This window comes from Pinus tabuliformis, chromosome 2_2 (genome assembly GCF_031772625.1).
Source record: "Pinus tabuliformis cultivar Carrire ecotype Pingquan chromosome 2_2, CPIR1, whole genome shotgun sequence".
Taxonomy (NCBI): Eukaryota; Viridiplantae; Streptophyta; class Pinopsida; order Pinales; family Pinaceae; genus Pinus; species Pinus tabuliformis.
This window is the reverse complement of record NC_142300.1, coordinates 1,095,986,558-1,096,010,404: the sequence shown is the minus strand read 5'-3', so window position 1 is coordinate 1,096,010,404 and position 23,847 is coordinate 1,095,986,558. Positions and strand designations below refer to the sequence as shown.

Genomic DNA, 23,847 nt, shown 5'->3' with positions numbered 1-23,847 from the left:
GAGAGTGGACGGATGGATAATCGTTTGAGGGGAGGCTCGATGGTCCTTTGTTCGAGGGGAGGATTGTTGGGTATACGACCAAAGTCCCACATTGACTAGAGGTGGGGAGGATCATGGATATATAAGGATGGACAAATATCTCCATTGGTACGAGGCCTTTTGGGGTAAGTCCAAAAGCAAATCCATGAGGGCTTAGGCCCAAAGTGGACAATATCATACCATTGTGGAGATATGTGGTGTCCAGAGTCCTTACACTTTCTAGGCCTTGAGGTGTGGCAAAGGCCCTGTGAAATTTTCCTTTCATAAGGAAAATATGTTATGAAACTATTAGAGAGATTTGGAATGACAGAATGTAAGTCCATGGCCACACCAATGGAAATGAACTTCATTAAGTTATGTGGAGAAGTTGCAGGACCTGATTTGGCAAATCCATCCGAGTATAGACAATTGATTGCAACTCTGATGTTCCTTGTGAACACCCGTCCAGACATATGCTATGCAGTGAACACATTGAGTCAATTCATGACCGAGCCTCTCCATGAACAATGGATCACTGCCAAACACATTTTTAGATATTTGCATGGGACGATCACACTTGGTCTGAAGATATTCTGCCGAAGATGCTCGACATCATGGATACACCGATGCTGACTGGGCAGGAAATATTATCGACAAGAAGAGTACATTTGGATATTGTTTTAGTCTTGAATCTGCCATTATATCTTGGATGAGCATGAAGCAGAAGTTCGTAGCATTGAGTACTGTCAAGGCAGAGTATATTCCCGCTAGCATGGCTAGTTGTGAAGCAGTTTGATTGAGGAAGCTCTTTGGAGAGCTATTTGAGCATGTCCTAGACACTACAATTATATATTGTGACAACAAGAGTGGGATCCGCCTAGCAGAGAATCTTGTATTTCATGACAAGTCCAAGTACATTGAAATTCGATATCATTATATTTGAGACATGGTATAGAGAGGAGTTGTTCGACTCCATCATATATCAACAGATGAGTAGATTGCAGATATTCTCACCAAGGCTTTACCGAAAGGGAAGTTATTGGTCTTCAGAGAGCAGCTTGGACTGATAATTGTGACCCCTCCAGATAAGGGGCAGTGCTGATCGAGGACACTAAGCCATATCTTCCCCCCTGTTGAGCTCCCAGGGTGAGTAATTGAGATAGAGAGCTCCTGGGGTTGAGGGATCTCTGGACAATAAGGTATCACTCCTATCTGTTACCCATAGGGTTGAGATGTAGCTCCCTTATCTTCTTATAGGATTGGAGATGTTGCTCCCCTATCTGGTCCATGCAGAGTATACCCTAGTTGGCATCATACCCATAACCCAAGCTTGTTGGGAATACCGCTCCCTATTTGGCCAACGGGTTGAGAGTGTACTTCGGGTGTACAACCCAAGTTGATTATGATGTAGGTGTTCTACCTCATGACTCTTGAGGGTTATTAATGGGAAGATCGGCAAGCAATAGGATTGGGTTGAGATTTTCTCCCCTTTGTGGTTTCGGGTTGAGAATGAGCTCCCCAATGTGATTCCAGGGTTGATCTGTGCTCCCTTGTGCGTTTGGATATCCTATTGCTCAATATGGGGTTGAGATATGTGACTCACCCATGAGATAGAGGGTGGAAGCTAATGCTCCCCGATGTTTTTGCCCACGTGCTATATTATATGTCCCGACCATCTTTTGCATTTTATAATATTCTTTTTCTTTTGTTTCTTGCTTGTGGTTGTGATATGCTTTTAACTTTCTTTTAGCTGCATCAACCTCCAGGGCCAAATTTCCAGGCCCGACCCAGATATGTGGACAAAAGGGAGGGGGCGTGCCAGTGCCTTGTGGACCCAGAGAAGGAAAATGATGAAATAGGGCTCATAAGGTGCAGAAGGGAGTGAAAAATGTGGAATAGGAAAACGGGAACACATTACCAAAATCAGGGTTTCCCAAGTAGTGCCCTTCCTAAATCCATAGACCAATAAGGGAGATCTCACGAGATTAGGATTGAATATTAACAGCGCATTTAAGGTGAGGGAATAAAACCATAGTCAAAGACCTTCCTTCTTCCAAGTCACCCAATAATCCATGGCCAAAATACCCCAAGAAAAACAAGCATAATCACCTGATTACACAATGAAAAACATATATTTTGGATCAGATTGCCCACCTTCTTGTTGAAGTTTCTAAGTTTACTTAGTTTAGAAACCCTTTATGCACTTTTTCTTATTTATTCCTACCTACTTGTTATTTTTCTTTAACAAGTTATTTACAAAGTAAATACTGAAAATAAACACCAGTGCATGCTCAACATATTACAGATCAGCGACTAAAAGAAACAAGAACAAACACACCACATGACACCATTATTCTTTGATCAATGTCCCCGAAAAAGACCCAATGAGGGAAAACCGGTGCAACTATCTGAGGGTTTTCTTATTAAGCAATATCAGAGTACAATCTGGGTGCCGAAACTGGCCTACCCAATAGAGAATTTCTTTAGCAGCTATACCTCACAGTTTGAGAGAAATCTCCTGGCTAAAACCCCGGAAAATCCTTCCGACAGCGCTTCTGCACAAAACTGCTCTGCAACCCCAGCGTCTGCCCAATCTGGACTACGTCAGCCCCTCTCTGTCTCACGCTAGCCCTGCGTCAGCCTTTATTGGCCTGCGTCAGTCCTAGTAGGCCCTACATTAGCTTTCTGGGCCTCTACGTCAGACACGCTGGCCTCTCTGGTGCTCTGCGCAACACTTGGCTGCCTTTGCGTGGCCTTGCGTGAGCCCTTGCTGGCTCTGTGTCAATCTCCTTGGCTGTTGCGTTGCTCTCCCAACACAATCTCTGCCTTCTCTGTTTCTCTGTACTCAATGCCCCTCAGCTGCTCTCCCGATCACTGATTCTATCTCTTTTAGCAAAACCCGCTCTAGAGAATAGAATGACTGGTCACTCTGGTGTATTCTCCAAGTGACCCTCAAGCCTCCTTCTTATACTTTTCCTGTTGACATCTCAATGGTCAAGATTAAGTCCCTAATCAACGGCTAAGATTAGATCTGGCTTAATCCATGTCTTTTGGACCACTTTAACATAGATTCATATTAATACACATTAATATTTTATTTTCCCTAAGTTTAGACTTCGGGACTCCATTAAAAATATTAATTATTTTAATATCTTTTGATCTATTTAAAATCTGCCCAAACCCTTTCTAGGTATTGGAGATCTCATGTGCCCCAACCTCTCCACCAAATTTTGTGGCTAGAGCACATCCAATGCTACCCCAAATCGACACTTCTAACATATGCTCTCAACAAATGGGCGAGGAAACTATAACTGATGTAGGAACCGGAGATAAAGTGGCACATCGCATTGGCTATGGGTGGCTATCAGGGCTACTAGCTATCGTCTGAAGAAGATGAATAGGAGCAAAGCTCTCCTAGGGATACCCACTTTTGGTGGACAACAGAGCCAAAGAGCTACTTTGGCGACAATGGGTAGCCTTCCTAAGTTGCACAAGACTAGCCCCTTCATGCTTAGAACTTACATCATACGGGGGTGCTAGATTTTGTTGTAACGAACCCAATTTGTAGCTTGTACTTGTCATGCATGGTGGTTGCTGCTAACTCAAGTGTATATGTCTCATGTAATCAACACAACTGTTAACCATGGTTCTTTTTTGCCACTCAATTTGACTGTATTGAACCATATTTCCTAGACAATAACACCAATTGAGCCCTTTTTGAGCTAGTAACATAGACATCATTTTCCATGTTGAACAGAAGAATTTTGGTACTGAAAATCATATGATCCTTTTAAGAATCATCAATAACAACGCTAATTTATGATACTAGATCATAATACTAACTAAGAAATATTATAGCTAGTAATATCGAGTCTCGACATCGTTATCCATATTGTACAGAAGAATTTTGGTATTAAATGATGCATGATTCTTCGAGATTCAAAAATAATAAAACTAGTAATTACAAGTTAAGGGAACTCAAAATCAGGGAACTAACAAGAAACGTTCCCCTAGAATGTGCATGATTTTCCACACTAAATCTAGACCTCATAGAGTACATTGTTGCTGAAATTACGAAAATAGAAGGCATGATCTAAAAATATGAGCTCAACTAGAAACAAGTATGTTATACCAAAACTAGGTAATTCATCAAGGCCCAAGTATAGATGATAGAAGCTCTCTGACCTTTGCTCCTTGCCGTAACATCGCATCAACTGCAGCGTTCACTTCATTGCCAGCCTTTACTGTTCCCTCTTTAACAAAACCTTTATGGATGAATACACTTCCTTGTGACTTTTGCACATCCTTGATCTCTATGATGCTTTGCCTCATGTTCTCCCCACTACCTTGCACAAAGAGCAAGCCATGGTCTCCAATTTGCCCACCTGATTCAGCATAAAATGGTGTTCTGTCCAATACAAGCTCTACTTCATCTCCCTTTGAAGCCTCTGTTACTGGAATTCCATTGACCAGTAGACCCATAATTGATGCAGAACACTGGAGACTGTCATATCCCAGAAACTCTGTTTCGGAAACTGTACTCAAAAGCTCTGAAACAGTACCCCCAACTGAAAGTTTAACAACATTGTGAGCAGCCTGAGACTTCTGCCTCTGAATTTCCATTTCAGCTTCAAACTCTTGCAAATCTACAGCTACACCTTTCTCTTCAGCAACTTCTTTTGTAATCTCTACAGGAAACCCATAAGTGTCATAAAGAATAAAAACGTCCTTTCCTGATAAAATAGGTTTGCAGTTTTCTGTACCATCCACACTTGCTAATGCTTCACAAATAAATTGGTCTAACAACTTTTCTCCCCTTTCCAGAGTCTGAACAAATCGTAGTTCTTCCCTTCTCAACTCCTCAAGTATCCGAACAGAATTCCTCTTTATATCAGGATCTATATTTGTGCCAAGGTTGATCACCGTTCTTGCAATAATAGGCAAGAAAGCCCCTTCAGCATCACCTCTACCATCACCTTTGATCCCAAGTAGACGGCCAGTCCGAACAACTCTTCTGATCAACCTCCGAACTATATAGCCTCTACCTATATTTGATGGAGTAACTCCATCTGAAATGAGATAAACTATGGCACGCATGTGGTCTCCAATAACCTGCAAAATGGACAAAATTTAGTAAAACCTTTATTACTATAAAATTTAAATGCTTGCAGAGCAAAGAGAGACAAAAATAGTTTAGTGTAAATTAAAACTCTATATAGCATACCTTTAAATGGAGTTTTGTGCGATGATCAGCCCCCACATATTTCACACCTGCCAATTCTGCAGCACACTCCATGATGGGGTAAAGTAAGTCTGTTTCATAATTATTTGGAACCTGCAAGATTTTTCTCCTCGTGAGAAGTTAGAAAGCAAAACCGTCAATTATTTTCCATGACTAGAAAGATATACAGTATCCACGACTATAAAAACATTAATATTGTTTCATGTTTCCTTAAAAATATATATTCTATTACAATTAAACAATTCACATTATAAAAACATTTTTTGAAGCCATTTGGACAACCGTCTAATGACATAATTACCAGCTTCACTCAATTACATGCCATTTACATTCATTATATTATGTACTTATTCATTTAGTGTTAGTTTCTTAAGATTAGACACAAGGTCCCACCCCACAGTGCCTACACTGATGGTGTAATCCGATGTACTTTCACAGTTCCATTGGCTATTTTTGGTTATAAGTGGATAATATAATCCTTCTTTCTACTTGAAAGTCAATAATTGAGGTTCCTAAGAAGAGAATGGGATCAGCTTTCATAGTTGTTAGGATTTTCATCAAATTGTCTCATCACTTGCTGTATGGTAATGATACAATTTTGCATGCCAACTATACGATCCACTACCAAATAGAGAAAGTTTCTAAGGCAATAATGATTCTCTCCAAACAAGAGTAGTAGAAAGTAGAAAAAGAAAAGTATCAGGTACTTCAGGATGCAGATTTACAAGATGTTTATAGAACTTATTCACCTGTAGGATGCTCCAATGGCTATCTCAATTCAAAGGAATCTACAACTAGTGCTCCCCGAGGGACAAATACAAGGAATGTAAAATTTTGCATCCCCATAATGCTGGCAACTTTATAAAGAGGGAGAACATATTCTCTATTCCTGAAAAAAACTAACTCGAAGAATGTTCTCTTAAGAAAAGTGAAGATCAAATTAATCCCTGGTTAAGCTTGAAGGATTAATTAGTTTCCACTCTACATTAGCATCTTATTGGACCAAAAGCAGAATCACAATGAGATAAGTTTCATAGTGAATCACTAAGGGGAAAGTTATAAAGCCAATGCAGCCATGTAAAGCAATATTTCAACTAACTCTTGTAGTTATTTCTTCACCCCTCAAATTGAGGATATTAGGAAAAGTGGAGGATCTAGAAATAGCATGTACCTTCTGAAGAATCTGAGCCATGCGCTCAAGACCCATTCCTGTATCAATATTTCTGTTTTGTAAAATCTCTAGAGTTCCATCATCTTTTCGGTTATATTGCATGAAAACCAGATTATAGAATTCTATGAATCTAGTATCATCTCCTAGATCCTGCATTGCAATGACAATGTTTGAACAAAATAAGAATTTAAGGGATAAATTAACCATGCTTCAATCTGCAATTGCAAATATATTTTGCAAAGCAGTGCAAATATAAACGAATCAAAATTAACAATGAAGAAGAGAAATAACATACTGCCCCTGCATAGCCTCTTTCAGGATGGAGATCATAATATAGTTCAGAGCAAGGACCACAGGGACCAGTTGGACCACTAGACCAGAAGTTGTCCTCCTCTCCCATATGTTTTATTCTTGCCTCTGGAACACCCACCTGCAAAACATGTGAATTCAATTATAAATTAAACATGAATTACTGCCATAATTGATGACATATAGGATTATGGACATTTTCAACATTGACATGTAACAACCAATATCTCTTCTTATCACCTCTCTGAGATTTCAGAGACTAACATAACGTAATGCTTAGTTATACAGCAACCGATCCAAAGTACTGCCACAGTCAAACAAATATTCAATTTAAACTAAGCATCCACATAGTCGTGTTTGAAGAAAGTGATAATATTAAATGGAACAATGTTTTAAACAGGAGTTATAATGAAATTATCGAACAGCAACTCTCAAATCTAGATAACCAATTTTTTACTTAGGTCCTGCTTCGTATATTAAAGAATGGCCTGGAGTAAATTTCATGTGCCCTGAAGATGTTAGTCTGACAAAATAACAGAAACTGTCAACTCTTAGCAAGGAAGCATTGATAAGACAAACCCTATGAAAATCAAGACTGCAAAATAAGCAGAATTATTTGACTTCATAACACAGCAATATGATAAGCAAAGTTGAACGAAACCTGTACCCAGCCCGGGGGGACATATTCTCCATGTTACCCCATCCACAGGGACTTGGGGACTGCAAGTGAAGTCACCATTTGGAAGGGGGGGTTGATGATCGTAGCATCAGAAAAGTCCTTCCACACAAGTCCAAGTCTTTAGACATGTGGAAGTCATCCAAAAGGACTCTTAACCTTAGCAGTTACTTTAATTAAAGAAATTATTAAAGTAATTGACTTTTATCAGAAAAAGTGAGTTAATCTAATGAAATGCAAAGGTTATCTGCATTAGTGAATTAAATGAATCTCATACATTGATCTAATCTCAACTGTCAATCACCTTCGAGATTATGGTTGCAGATTTGGTCAATAACTCCAACTTATAAGAGGAAGGCTAGACGATGGGAGGAGGACATCTAGCGAGCACAAGACAGTGAGATAGTGAGATCTCAATGATTAGGTGGAGAAGGACATTACAGTGAGATAGTGAGATCTCAGTGATTAGGTGGAGAAGGACATTCATCCAAGTGTGCAGAATTTTATGAAGAGTGCAAGGGGCAGCAATGGAGAAGGATCTAGATCAGCCAGCGAGATCGAAGGGAAGATCTGCAGAGTGTTTTATCAGCAGGAATATCTCCAAGTTTTGTTCTATTTGTACTTTTCCTCAAAGGGCCATCTTCCCAGGAAGGTGTTGAGTTTTCAAGTATCCTCTAAACAGATAATTACTTCTTATGATTTCTTCTTAGGTTAATTCTTTCATGCATTATCATTCAGCATAAAGCGATTACACAAAGGATACCAAGAGAAAAACTAAAAATGCCAGTAAGATCATAAAGAGACAGTCACACAAGAACACAAACATTTACCCTGGGAAATCCCACTTCAGGGAAAAAAAACCCAGCAACCATTTCCTTAGAGAAATTCTTCAGTTCAACAAGAGATACACCTAATGCAGCTAATCAGTCAGTAGATGTTCCATTAGTCCAGCAGCAACAGGGGCAGCAAGGAGGACAAGTAGGAGGACAGACAGCTAGATCGAGCACAGTAACCAACACAAGTATTTCCTCAGAAGAAGGATATCCAAATAGTTCTCAGCAGATGGAACAACAGGAACAGGAGAGGGATTTGATTGAGCCTCCCACCACCTGTGGTAGAACCAACAGGGAAGTACGACAAACACTGAGGGACGCAGAGGAGTTTGCCAGAGCTCCTAGAACCGAGAAGAGGCAACATAGACGGCTTGACAAGTACCAAGCCTTGGTAGCACAAGTTGAAGAAGCCTCTAGCTTTCAGGAAGTTGTACAACACCAAGTTTGGGTGGATGCCATGGTAGAAGAATATACTTCTATGATGACGAATGATGTCTAGGAAGTAGTACCTAGACCAGAGGATAGATCAGTTGTAGGATCAAGGTGGATCTACTTGATCAAGTATGCTGCAGATGGCAGTATAGAGAAGTACAAGGCTAGGTTCGTGGCAAAGGGGTATGCACAAAAAGAAGGAATAGACTATGATGAGACCTTTGCCCCAGTAGCCAGATATACCTTTATCAAATCCGTTATATCCCTAGCAACTCAAATGGGATGGGAGATTCACCAGATGGATGTCAAGACAGCATTCTTGAACAGGGTGATACAAGAAGAGGTGTATATAGAACAACCTGAAGGCTTCGAAACTCATGGAAAGAGAACCCATGTATGCAGGTTACAGAAAGCCTTGTATGGGGTCAAGCAGGCACCCAGAGCATGGTATGGTCAAATTGATAGTTACTTGCAACAGTTGGGATTCGTCAAGAGTGATGTTGATCCCAATCTCTACTATCTAATGGTGCAGAATGAGCCACTTATTCTAGTATTATATGTGGATGACTTGTTTCTAACAGGGTCATCTAGGCTCATAAAGGACTACAAGAAGAATCTTGAAGCAGAATTCGATATGAAGGATATGGGGTTGATGCATTATTTTCTAGGATTGGAAGTTTTGTAGAAGAATGGAGAGATTTTCCTTGGGCAAGGAAGATAAGCTACAAAGATTATGAAGAGATTCAGAATGCGGGATTGTCGACCCATGGCTACGCACATGATCACCAACTGGAAGAAAATAGATGCATCAAGACACAAGGAAGTGGACCCCACCTTGTGTTGATTTGTGGTACCATCGGAAGTGCTCTAGCCATGAAAATTGGTGGAGAGGCTAAAGCACATGAGATCTCCAAAACCCAAAAATCATTTGGAAAATTTCTACCCAGATGAAGAGATATTAAAATAATTAATATTTTTAATGGGGTCCTAAGTATAAACTTAGGAAAATGAAAATATTAATGTGTATTAATATAATTTTGGGTTAGAAGGTTCCGAGAGACAAGGATCGACCCAAATCAAATCTTAGCCATTTAGTAGGGACTTATCTCGGTCGTTGAAGACTCAACAAGAAAAGTATAAGACAAGGCTTGAGAGTCAGTTGGAGATACACCAAAATTGATTAGTCAGTTTGATTTTTTGGAGCCGGGTTTGCTGATAGAATCGAACCAGTGATCTGTTGCAGCGAGGGGTAGTTCGGCAGAAGGCCAAGAATACATAGCAGAGAGGCAGAGATAGTGTCAGAGAGACGGCGCAGAGCCTGGGAAGGCTGACGCAGAGGCAGTTGGGACTGATGCAAAGACCGAGGAGGCCAGAGGGAGAGGGCCAGAGGGGTGACGCAGAGAGCCAAGTGGCTGACGCAGAGGCAGCAGTAGCTGCGCAGAGGCTAGCAGAGCTGACGCAGGGTCAAGAGGCAACACTGGAGATTTTCGTGGAGCGGACTGGAGCTGAGAGGGTGGCGCAGTCCTTGGAGAGTGACGCAAAGCAGTGGAGAAGCTTGGAGCAGCTTTCGATGTCCAGCTAAGAAGTTGTCGTAGTTGTTGTGGGATCGATCATTTGATGGTTGATCAGCCAGAATATCTGTCTCCAAGGAGAGGTACTTTTGCCAAGGAAATTCTCTGAAGGGTGAGCCATTTCTGGCACCCTAGTTGTATTCAGAATCTGCTTAATAATAAAACCCTCATATATGTTGCATTGGTTTTCCCGCAATGGGTTTTTCCGGCGACAATTGTACAAATATAACGGTGTCCCTTGTGTTGTCTTAGTTATTTCAATTGTTGATCTGTATATGTGTTAAGGTTGCAATTGTGTTTATTTCGGTATTTATATTTATAAATAACTTGTTAATGGAAAAGAACAAGTAGGAGATAATAAACCAAATAATGCAGTAGGGATTGCTGATGTGTCAAACTTAGAAATTTCAACACGGTATCAGAGGGAGGTTGCAGATCACAGGAGGACTGAAGGCACTAGCAGTAATCTGAAGAATTTGCAGTAGTAGCAGTGGTTCCGAGAGACAGGGTTGTTCCATAGCAAAAGCAGCTAGAGAGGAAGTGACACAGAGCCTTCGTCATCATTTCGAGCCAAGAGGAGGGTCAGCGCAGAGGCAAAGAGGGGCAAATCAGACCTACGCAATGCCCAGTCATCTTTCTCAGCAGGAAGGATCGATGTTGTGGCTAGGAGGTGCAGATTCAACCATTGTCGGGATTGAGCAGAGCCTGAAAGGCTTAGCTTCTTCGGTTGCTAGGGCTTGGGGAGTTGTGGGCAAATTGTGATTTGAGGAGCTGGTGGGACGATGTTTCTATCGAAGCAGAACAGTGTCTACGAAGACGAAACAAAGGTAGAGGGAGTCGTACCTTAACAAATTTCTAGCCAAGAAATCCAGATTCCGTTGCAGTTGTAAGGAAGATTGGAGAGGAGCAGTTCGACAGCTGGCCAGAGGATTTCCAAGAGGGAAATCAAGACTGAGAGGGAGAATTTCAGAAGGGAATTCGAGACTCAGAGGGAGTCGAGAAGAGGAGCTAAAATGGCAGTGAACAGACTGATGGATTAGGACAGGTTGGACGGGGCTTCCAACTTTGTCATCTGGAAGGCCAAGATCCTGGCAGTCCTGGATCGACATCGCATCAAGGGCTTTGCCTTGAGAACCATGGCTATCCCAGTTGACCCAGCTGAGAACGAGAAGTATGAGGATGCAATGGCGAGGGTGAAGCACATTATTCTAAACGGGGTTAAAGATCATGTCATACCACATATTGCTGAAAAGAACACAGCAAAGGAGATGTGGGACACCCCAAGGGAGAGCAGATATATCCATTCCTTCTCAGGTTGCAGGAGATTTGCAACCAGCTTACTTCCGTGGGGTCTACACTGAGCCCATAATTTATGGTCAGGACTGCCCTGAATGCAATCTCCGAGGAGTGGGAGCCATTTGTCCAAGGCATTTTGGGCAGAGTTACTCTTCCCGATTCGGAGGAGATGTGGGCAACTCTTCGATAGGAAGAGATTAGGAGGATGACCAAGGCGGGGAGTAGTGGTAAGGGAGCTCGAGTCAAGAAAGAGGATGAAGATGCAGCTCTAGCATCTGCGGGACAACAAGGGAAGAGCAAGAAGAAGGACATCTCCAAGGTTAAGTACTCCCATTGTGGGGAGCTGGAACATTATGCATCCCAGTGTCCCAGGAAGAAAAATAAGGGAGAGGCTTTTGATTCAAAGGCAGCTCCAGCTAAGGCGGAGAAAGAGGTCGAGACTGATGACGATTGTGCCATGAGTGCTCATGCACCTCTAGAGAAGAGGTGGAGAGACATCGAGTTGTAGTCAAGAGGACTACATACTAGGCGCGGGATCCTTGAGGTGCCCAAACTCTTGGATCATATCCGGCTACTGGAGCCCTTAATGACAGTAGCGGGATGACAGGGTCAGGTGGAGCAAAGTGTAGTGGAGCAGCAAGGCAATTCTTGGGTGCAAAAATATGAGGCAGCACAGTGGAGGTTGCAGCAGTGCGAGAGGCACAAAGGTGTATGCAGCAGCACAGTGGCAGCAGAGGGAGCACAGGATAGCAGTAGAGGTAACTTCAGTTTCACGAGGCTTCCAGACTGACTGGGATGTCAGTATTTGGGAGAAGTCAGTTACCTACTTCTCGGTAACTGAGTTGCAGTGCAGCAGTTAGCAATGGCAATGCTAGGGGCAGCATGGGCAGCATATTGAGAGGGAGCTGCAGTACAGATGTAGCAGTGGCAGTGGCAGTGTCATGGGCAGCTTTACAGGAAGCAGCAGTGCAGATGATGTGAGGCAACAGGCCAAGCATCAGCACGGGTACCTGTGTAGCGGATCAGTGTGATGTTTCAGTGATGGAGCATTACAAGAGCACATTCCTCGCTAAAAGGGAGTGTTGATTTGTGGTAGCGTCGGATGTGCTCTAGCCATGAAAATTGGTGGAGAGGCTGAAGCACATGAGATCCCCAAAACCCAGAAATCGTTTGGAGAAATTCTACCTGGATGAGGAGATATTAAAATAATTAATATTTTTAATGGGGTCATAAGTATAAACTTAGGAAAATGAAAATATTAATGTGTATTAATATAATTTTGGGTTAGAAGGTTCCAAGAGACGAGGATCAAGCCAAATCTAATCTTAGCCATTGATTAGGGACTTAATCTCGATTGTTGAAGACTCAACAGCAAAAGTATAAGAGGAGGCTTGAGGGTCAGTTGGAGATACACCAAAATTGATCAGTTAGTTCGATTTTCTGGAGCGGGGTTTGCTGAGAGAATCGAATCAATGATCTGTTGCAGCGAGGGGCAGTTCAATAGAAGGCCGAGAATACATAGCAGAGAGGCAGAGATAGTGTCAGAGAGACAACGTAGAGCTTGGGAAGGCTGACACAGAGGCAGCAAGGACTAACACAGAGGTTAGGGAGGCCAGCGTGGGTGACCCAAAGGGCCAAACAGCTAACGCAAAGAGCCAAGTGGCCGACGCAGAGATAGCAATAGTTGCGCAGAGGCTAGCAAAGTTGACGCAAGGCCAAGAGGCAACGTTGGAGATTTTCGTGGGGCACACTGGAGCTGAGAGGGTGACACAGTCCTTGGAGAGTGACACAAAACAGTGGAGAAGCTTGGAGCAGCTTTCGTTGTCCAACTAAGGAGCTTTCGTAGTTGCTATGGGATCGATCATCCGGTGGTTGATCAGCCAGAATATCTACCTCAAAGGAGAGGTACTTCTACCAAGGAAATTCTCTGAAGGGTGAGCCAATTTTGGCACCCTAGTTGTATTCAAAATCTACTTAATAATAAAACCCTCATATATGTTGCATCCGTTTTCCCACATTAGGTTTTTCCGGGGACGATTGTCTAAAAATAACGGTGTCCCTCGTGTTGTCTCAGTTATTTCAGTTGTTGATCTGTATGTGTTAAGGCTGCATTTGTGTTTATTTCAGTATTTATATTTATAAATAACTTGTTAATGGAAAAAACAAGTAGGAGATAATAAACCAGATAATGCAGTAGGGATTGTTGATGTGTTAGACTTAGAAATTTCAACACCTTGTACAGACAGCTCATTGGGTCGCTCATGTGTCTGGTCAACACTAGGCCAGACATTTGCTTCGCTGTCAACACCCTTAGTCAATTCATGGTGGAACTGAAAAGGGTGCATTAGGCAGTAGTTGGGCACATTCTTAGGTATGTGTGTGGAACAGTCGGATATGGGTTGAAATACACCCGAGGAGATGACGTCAGATTGAATGGATTCACAGATGCATATTGAGCAGGTAGTTCAGTAGACCGGAAAAGTACCTCCGATTATTGCTTCAGTGTTGGATTAGGAATGATCTCTTGGTGCAGCAGGAAGCAGAAGTCGGTAGCTCTAAGCTCAGCAGAAGAAGAATATATGGCAGCCAGCACAACTACGTGCGAAGCTATATGGCTTAGAAATGTGCTTGTGAGTTTGTTCCGAAAAAAGATGGAAGAGACCAGTATTTTTTGCGATAATCAGAGTTGTTTTAAACTCTCTGAGAATCCAGTATTTCATGATCGGTCGAAACACATTGATATCAGATACCACTTTATAAGAGACTGTGTTTAGCATGGGGCAGTATAGTTGCAGTATGTCTCCACAGGAAATCAAGTAGCAGACGTACTCACAACAGCTCTAGGAAGAGCTAAGTTCATCCAGTTTAGGGAGCAAATGGGCATGGTAGAGGATCCATTTCAGAAGCAGAAACAGGTGGTTTCTCAGTTGCAGTACAGATGCAATGTTGGCAGTGGCAGGGTCAACAGCAATACAGATGCAGCATTTGCACAGTAGTTGGTGGGCAGTGATGCCAAACATTCACAACGTAGAGGGAGATGTTACAGAACAGGGTGATCAAGGTGACATTGAAGAAAGTTCAAGTGTGAAGGATTATCATCAAAATGAGGAATATATGGAAAAGTGGAACCAATATGACGAAGTTGGAGATGACCTTGGGAACCTATATAATGAGAAAAATGATGAGTCCCCCTTGGGTCCACATGATGAAAAGGATGATTTTGTGAGCACATGGGTTGGTGAAGATGAGGCTATGGAAAGTGAATTTGAGGCTGACTTTACCTTTCTCAAGGATATTACTTCTGATGACTCTCCCTTTGAGAACTCCGGGCAAGGTGATCCCATTAGCCCCTTGGAAGATTACATTGGAAATTACTTCTGCATTCAGAAGTAGAAATGGGAAATTGTTGGTCCTCAATTTGATTTCGCTCCCATTTATGATACTGACAAGGAGGATGAGGTTGAGATCAGTCTTCCATTTCTCTCGAGGACTGTTTATGATGACATTTCCATCGATGCCCTTGGGAAGGGAAATTATTCTTTTCCCTTGCATTAAAAGGGGCAATTGGAAGTAATTGATTCTCCTTTTAGGAAAGACCTGATCTTTGATACTAACAATGATGAAATCGATAAAGATCCCACCTATCCTCCTTATGATTCTATATTCAAATCACTTGAGCCTTTAAATTATGATTTTGAGGAGGAAAAACTCGTTGAATATGAGACTTCACCCTCCCCTTTGCCTTTTTCTCTCGTTCATCATCTTGAGTCTTCCACAAGTGATTCCCTCACCCCTTTTCATATGATCTCCAATGACCATGGGCCCTTTCACCTCCCTAGGTATGATGTTGAGGAAGAACCATCCACTAGATGCATCCCTCCTTCCCCCTCATACCCTCAAGGTTGTGAATACAATCACTCCATTGAGCAACCAATATGTTGTACCCTTCCGTGTCCCAAGTCTCCTTTCTCTTCCCATCATGACCTTCCGACATCTACAAAACCTAATACTATGAGCAGTGATTGTGATAAGGAGTTCTTAAGGCTTATCATTCATTCCACCATTGTGTGCTTAGAGGGAAAGCCCTGCACTTCTGGATTGACTTATTTTCCTTCTACTACGGCTTCTTCTTGCCTTGCATGGAAATCATGTTTTCCCACCTCCCACCCGCTTTATCCTCCATGTGATCGTGTCTGCATTCATGCTGGGATTCGTTACATAAGTAACCATATAGGCAGGCATGTGTATATTGATTTGATGATATGTTGGTTGCACTGGTTTTAGGATTACACTTAGTATTAAGATTGTACCACATGCATGTTAGAGTAGGGTGCATTGCATGTTTATTTTCTCATTAGAACTAACATCATATGATATTTATCATGATAGATTAGTTGCATTTAGATTAAACTTATATTTTTACTCTCTTGTTGATTTTTACGGCCTAATACTAAGCATGGGTGATATAAGACACCACAAAAACATGTTTCCCCATGGCGTTGTGTTTTTGATATGTGCTGGTAATAGGTCTGTGGTTCCAAGAGATTGTTGGTGTTCTCATGACCTCTCACTCGAGTAGCTTCGCACACTTTCCCCGAGAGCTCATGTCCCAGTTGGAGCCAGATGTTACCCACCACCCTTGGGTAGTGTACATAGGAGAAAAAATTTATCCTAGATGGTCCTCAGTCAGTAGCCAGCAACCCCTTGCAACCACCAGATAGCCCAATGTGCCATTATCTCTGCCACCTAAGCCAACCATGTGATCTCTCGACCACTTGTCATGATTGTATGTTTGAAGGTGGGCCTCCCAACCACAAAGGTATGGCTTTACATTGGTATAGTTGAGTAATTTTCTTACTTGCCATGGGCACTTTTGGGCATGGATTGGTGGGGCGATTCAGTGGAAAGAGTGGGTTAGGTCTTTATTCTTGTCTCCACTGCCCGATTTCATGGTTACCCTTGTATCCTAGTCCCGTGGGATCTCCTTTACTGGCCATTAGCTTTAGGGATGGCACTACATGAGAAATCTCGATTTTGGTTGTGTGGTATCACTTCCCGATACCACCTACATCACTCATTTTAGCCACATTCATCCCTTTTCCTATCCTGGTCCACATGTGTCCACTAAGTCATCATAGGATTAGCCTCCCCCTCCCCTTGTCCACACCTTGGGTCAGGCCTAGAATGATGCCCCGGAGATTAAAGTAGCTAAAAAGAAAAGAAAAAGCATAATTTGGCCACTCTCAACAGGAAACATACAACAAGATGCAAAATATGGTCGGGACATACAAATTTAGCACGTGGGCAAAAGCCAAACATGAGATCTATCACTTAGCCATGGCCATCACCCTAGTCCCTATGGGCCCTAGATGAGCCCCCTCTATCATTAAGGAACCCATGATTGTCCCAACCCCAAGTGGGCAATGAACTACCCCACCTTAAGGGGGTATCCACTGCTACATATTACACATCTTTCTGTCATCCCCTGGAGCCCTGAGCAGTTATGAAGAAAAAACAATCAAAGGGAAAAGGCATATAAACAAGGGTGGAAAAAACAAAGGCAGGGTAATTCATGTACCACAATTTGCTCCCTCCACTCATATACCCAAGTGTGGGCTTCCCTTATTATAGCTACCCATGTACCATGACATGTAGTCTGGATGATTTCCACTGATCCCCACTCCACTCCATTTTATATCATTGCCACATACCATTTGAGGGATGTACCATGGACATGTCACCACATTTAGAGGTTGACACCACCTAATAGGGTCCTTGGTTAACCCCCTATTGAGCTTGGAGACACTTTTACATGCCAAAGCCCACTACGGAAGGGCATGTCACCATAAAGTGCCCCATTGGTTCCATGACTTATAAGTTATTTTACTTCATTATTCTGATGACTTGTTATATTGGAGGGCAAGGGGACGCATTGGATCTTATTTAGGATTGCAAGTGGGTCTCCATTTGGGGTTTGGTCTCCCTATACAAGGTCCTAGCCCTCCAGAGGCCCACAATGGCACTTGTAGGGTGAGTGTTGAGAACCATGGGCCTCCACCATAGCAGAGATTACTTCATGGATGCCCAACAGCACTCATTGATGGCTCATATTCCACCTTTTGAATGAGAATGATGCACCTATTTCACCATGCCCAGTCGGCTCCACAATTGCACCATACACTTGGCAGATGTTCTAGGGTCCAAAGGATTGTCTCCCGCTACAAAGGGAGGGCTTGTCTCATCATTCTAGCCCTTACAGCTGGTATACGGGCATTTTTTATCCATTTGGAAACCCATGAGGATGTCCTTGTGCCCCTCAAGGCTCAAACCCACTTGGGGGCACCACAGGGATTTGCTTGGAAACAAGGGGCCAACCCTTTGTCCACTATGTTTGGAGTCCATTTCTTCATCATGGCACCCCTTAGACTTCATTAAGCCTCCTCAAAGGCCCAACGACTCACTTTGTTGATCATTCGACCCTCTTGAGAGGCGTATGCTTGTATTCTTGAGCTATTGGGTGGGCTTGTAACCAAAAGTATTGTTATTATGCACATTATTTTGTTTTAAGGGCTCAATTAGGCCAAGTTAGCTAAGTCGAACTCATTAGACATTGTATAAATAGAAGAGAGGCGATTCATTCTCTCATCATCACTTGGATTGGGTCATTCTCTCTTGTGAGATTTTTGCTATACCTTTTGGAGAACGAATTTGGGTGATATGAATGAATTTTGATGTTTGGATCTTCTTTCTCTTGTCTTGGAGCTTTGATAATGGCATAATATGATGGTTGGATATACTCTTTTGTGCATGTGACCTTTTCATGTCTATTCTTGTTATTTACTTTAATACATAAATGTTGTTGGGCTTTCACTATACTAGTTTTGAAATTTATTGCTTTTTTATGCGAAATTGTGGAAATATTGATCTTTTGTAGTGTTGCATCATTTCATGTATCATGTGTGAATGGGTGAATATTCCTAGAGATTGTTTCTATTGAACACATCTTGTTAAGCCATTGATTATTGCAAACTGAAGTATAAATTCTTCTAGGAACTACTCTCATGCCCTAATTTCCACGGAAGTTGTCTAAAAGGCTCCTTGATTGGGTGTAGCTCCTCTAAATCATAAATTTCACCTTGACTACATCTTCCCCAAAGAATAAGGTACTGATCCCTCCATACGTGATCATTTTCAAAGAGAATTCATCTCACCTTCCCCTCTTTTTCTAGGTCTAGCCTCCATAGGTCACCTAGGGCATCACTTTTCTCACGACTTAGCCATCCAAAGAATTCGATCTCTTGCCCACAACTACACTAGTGTGTCCTCTAGAAGCCCTCCAATTTTGAAGCAATTCTGACTGTGGGATCTTGAGATATTTCAAGCCCTAGCTTGAAGATCGATTCTTGCCCTTGGTTTCCCATTGGCTAGTAACCTCATTAGGATAATAGCATTAAATTATCAAAATAAGATTATTCCTTTGATCTCCTTTCTTTCCCTAATTAGGTCAAGTACATCCTTAGTTGATCAACTCCATACCCTTGAACTAATTGTGGGTCCACTTGGTCTTTTTTGGTCCCGCAACTTGTTGACTCCAATTTCACAAAGATCACATAGAAGCAAAGTCTCCATAAAGACCTTTAGGTCTAGGAACCATCTTGACAAAGCATACTCTCAAAGCTTAGCCCTAAGGATCTTCTTGGCCCTTCCTAGAGAGCCCATCACCTTGCTTCCAAAGCAAGCAACCCATTTAATTGAGTCTCTCTTGAGAATAGGCCTAGGAATCACTCCTCATCCTCTTATTGACCTATTCATCTTGTGATTCCCCTTTATATCGGATATCCTCCCATCGGCGAAAATATGTAAAGAGCATGGAGCCTTAGCTGAGGTGACAGTGGGCTATCGCTCCATTGTTTCCCTTGACGTAGTAGTTGCCTTATAGAATCCCCTCCTAGGACCCCTACTAGTTTGAGCAGCAACAGGCATCATCAAGGGTGGAAAAAGAAAAAAGAAATTGTAGATCTGCAAATGATGAAGGTATAAGGAGCACAAAGGCAAAACAAAATCTGAGTGACTATTTTGACTGTAGGAGAAATGATGATTGGAAGTGAGGAGTATGATCAAACCTCCTAGGATGGATTGGGAGAACTCATACCCGTTGAAGATAAAGCTAGCCTAGATTCACTCCAGCAAGGTGGTACAAGGGTTCGAGATGAAGGAGAATCAGATAATGATGCAGAATACCTATCATCATTTAACGAGATTGTTGAGGAAAATCATGAGGTTACGAAATTTGATGATGATTCGCAAGAGGTGTGCAAGGATGATAACACACAGGTAGTCAAGGGTGTGAACTCAGACCCATCAGATGATTTATTTTATTTATGAAAGAGTAGTGGTATCTTTTTAGTGTTTTAATTGCAATTTGTAATCAAGTTTAAATATCAGCAATTAACCATGGGATGTGGGCGTTAAACTTGTTATGCAAAACAAATTGAAATCGGGTGAGGCTACAGGACAAAAAAAATTCTACATAGTCTGGTGTGTCATGTCAATGGCTCTAAATGCTATTGTGTGTTGTAAAGCAATACAGTTTACTCCATTAGAGCTTAATTAAAAGGCTAAACAAAATTATATTATCAATAATGCACCTAACCTACTAGCATAGCAGATTTCTAAAACGCCTACTATAGAAAATGGGAGATTCCCATTGCCTTTATTTTCTTTAATGTTATATATTATTCACTCCACTTTACATGATTTTTGCTTTAGTATTCCATTATAACATCTTGTGTCATGCAAGAGACAAGAAGAAAAAAATAAAAACAAAGATTCCTGGCACAAGGTTAAAAGTATGTCTTTGGTTATGAAATCTTGCCTGTTCAAACCAAATATTGAAGGCCTCATCATCATCCCTGAAGACGCTCACCCACAACCTCTCAGGAGGCAGCTTGAACCTGAGAACGAAATTCAATTTTATGAGTTTGAAACATAACCTTGAAAAGATAAAATATAAGGGCATCTACTTGGTTGAAAACTCGGGCAGGTATTGTCAAAGAAAACAAAAACTTGGATATATTCTTGTAATATAATTTTTTTCAAGTCAAAAATGATCTCCATAGGTTTTACCAAATTCATGACAATACATACCAGCATAGTAGACTTCCATGGATGACTAGTCACTAGAGATACATATTAAAAACAACCTAGCAGGAAACCATTAGAACCAAAAGTGAAGTTATCCGTGTTTAAAAAGAAAATAAAAGTTCATTCGTTGTAGAACGTTGAAACCATAGTCAAGCACTATATGATATATTACCCAGGTCTTCAGCGAGTTACACAGAAAATTCAATAAGGACTTGTAGCTTTCATTTACTTAACAGATTGATTTTAGGGAGCAAAAAGACCACACCTGAAGGCATACATATTAAAAACAACCTAACAGGAAACAATTAGAATCAAAAGTGAAGTTATCCATGTTTAAAAAGAACATAAAAGTTCATTGGTTGTAGAATGTTGAAACCATAGTCAAGCACTATATGATATATTACCCAGGTCTTCAGTGAGTTACACAGAAAATTCAATAAGGACTTGTAGCTTTCATTTACTTAACAGATTGATTTTAGGGAGCAAAAAGACAACACCTGAAGCACTGTACTAAATGGAAACAAAAGTTCACTCTTGTGGATAGTAACACATTCCATCAAGCATAAAATTGCCGGAGAAAAAACCAAACCTCATGAGAGAGAAGAAAGAAAAATAAACTGTTAGCCTAATAACCCTAAAGTTTATTTAGATAGGCATTTCCCTAAACTAATAATAAATAAAATTATTTTAAAATATATTTCCCAGGAGATGGATAATCCTTGTTATAGTGATTATCCTGGCATTGTTGGTCAAGGACACTGGCATGTTTAATAAAGCTAAAGAAGTTATTTATACACTATGTCTTTCACCTATTCTGGAATTTCCTTTTCCTGATTACTAAAATTGTGTCTTAGGACACTTGGTGAATGTTAACATGGTATCAGAACCATGGAAATGAGAAGGCCATAGTAATAACTCCTTAAATTGAGAAGATTCCAAACCACAAGCCCTGATTTCTTCATCAAACAAAGGAATGCCCTCAAGGAGGTATTCCATTTGATTTCATTGTCCATGGTCAGGAAAGTATTTTCAATTCTAAAATATTAATTTAAAAATGTTGAATTTCTCAATTCCAGATCTGATCAATATCCCAATCAATTTTTACGACCCAAAAAAAAATTCAACCTAGTAAATTATTTTCTGAAATTGCTGAATAAAAATACACAGGTATTTTAAGAATAAAATTGACAGCAGAAGCACAAGTATAAAATAAATCACAGCAGAAAATAAGAGCTCTCTTACAGGGAAAATGGCCCACAGAGAAATACAAAATTTTTATAGCAATTGGAACCTAGAAAACTTAGCTCCTTGAAAAACCCTGAACTGTGAACTATACTATCCACATGTGCAGTCCATACTGAGCTTAGTCGTCACATGAGCGGCCTTCTATGCAAAAGTGTTTGTCTGTTGCTACAGTGAACAACACTCCCTCCTAGCAAGGAAGGTATTATTCACCACTCCCATCTTATCTCTGTACAAGGCAAACTTACCCTTTATCAGGGGTTTGGTGAGAATGTTTGCAACCTGCTTATCTATGAAGATAAACTGAAGCTTCACAACTCATCTCTGGACCCTATCTTTGATGAAGTGATATCTAATTTGCCAGGACCTATCATGGAAAACTAGATTATCCGAGAGTTTAATGCAAATCTGATTATCATAGTTTATCACAATAGAATCCAACTCAAGACCAAATAACGCTATAAGCATCACATACAGCCAAATAGATTCACAACTCACCAAACTCGCTACCATATGCTTTGCCTTTGTTGAACTAAGTGCCACAGAAGCCTACTTTTGTTGAACCATGAAATAATTATTGTGTTAAATCTCTTAGTACCAACCTAGATTTATTTTCTCACATCAATTTTTATTCCCATAAATATATTTAACTATCCAAATAAATTTTGAAATGTTAAAATAATAAAATCACTAGTATTTTAACTTCTATAAATTTATATGCAGTGGAAATAAAACAGAGATATCAATCACACATTACTATAGATAAAACCCACAACAATTCTCCTTCATTTATTAATCTGGAAAATCGGGATTTCGACCTGTTGACCACTACCGGTCAACCGCCCATAGCAGTACACCCCCTTTTTCTTTGCAAAAAGGGTAGCGCTTGATCGACATGTCCGTGCCATCCTGCAGTCATCGACAGCTTGATCAATTTATGTTGTAAACCCAGTCTGCATGTATAAATTGTAAATAATCTTAGCAGATATGAGTCATGTCTGTAAATTGCCTAGGTGGACCTAATTTTCTAAGTGATAATCTACGTTCCGGAAGGTTTTTCGTCTCACCGATCCATGATCGGCAGAGTTTTCCTTCAGCCTAACCCCAAAGCCGGAATGGATTTTGTCATTAGAATTTTAGGAGAATCCTAGTGTGTTAATCTGCTGGATTATAGTTGTGTCGTAGAACTGGGTGGTTTATGAGGGTCTATGTTAAATGGGTTTTCCCCCTTAAGATGTAAAGTTGTAAAAGTCATGATGTAAAGTGTCTTGAGGGATAGAAAATGTTTTAGTCCCCTCATAAGTTTTAAGTCCTAAGTCCTAGGTCCTAGGTGATTTTTCCAAAGGCTAAGTTCGAGGATCCATTTAAAAATAAATTAAAAATAATAAATAATAAATATAAAAATAATAATAAAAAATTTATAAAATAAAGCAAAAACCCTAAAAATAATAAAATAATAATATTTTGAGTAAATACATGCAAAATTTCATTTTTTAATGAATTAAAAAATTCGACGGATGAGATTAAGAGATGTCTTGATCCTCATCGACGATCGAGATCATTTCGACATGGATCACTCGAACTAGCAGTTGGGATCTTTTCCTTTAAATAGGGTGCTAGGAGTCATTTGAGATCATTGGATCTGTGAGTCTTGTGCTGAAGAAGCTCTCTTGTAGTTCATTTTTCTTGTGCAATAAAGAAGACTTTGGTGTTGAAAATCTTGCTGGTGTTACTCTTCTAAAAATGTTGTAAGATTGTTCTATTTGTTCTGCATAATTTTATTTTCAGCCATTAATGATAGCTTAATGAAGATTGATCTAGGCACAGGTATCTTGTCTGATCTTTGGGGTTTGCATGATAGTTTAGATTCTGAAATATATTGGCAGGTATCTCCATTTGATCGGGGTTTCACT

General features: G+C 40.8%; 1 protein-coding gene across 2 annotated transcripts in view; it reads right to left on the bottom strand.

Annotated features, from left to right (window-relative positions):
• Positions 1 to 23,847, bottom strand: part of EMB1030 (Alanyl-tRNA synthetase, class IIc) — a 348,351-nt gene that overhangs the window by 180,433 nt on the left and 144,071 nt on the right. For both annotated transcript variants that reach the window (XM_089405768.1, XM_089405769.1), the window contains 5 exons: positions 20,424 to 20,502; positions 6,727 to 6,861; positions 6,432 to 6,581; positions 5,243 to 5,353; positions 4,204 to 5,130 (listed from right to left, as the gene is read on the bottom strand). In XM_089405768.1, the coding sequence (XP_089261894.1) occupies positions 4,204 to 5,130; positions 5,243 to 5,353; positions 6,432 to 6,581; positions 6,727 to 6,861; positions 20,424 to 20,502 (1,402 nt within the window). The remainder of the gene's footprint in view (positions 1 to 4,203; positions 5,131 to 5,242; positions 5,354 to 6,431; positions 6,582 to 6,726; positions 6,862 to 20,423; positions 20,503 to 23,847) is intronic.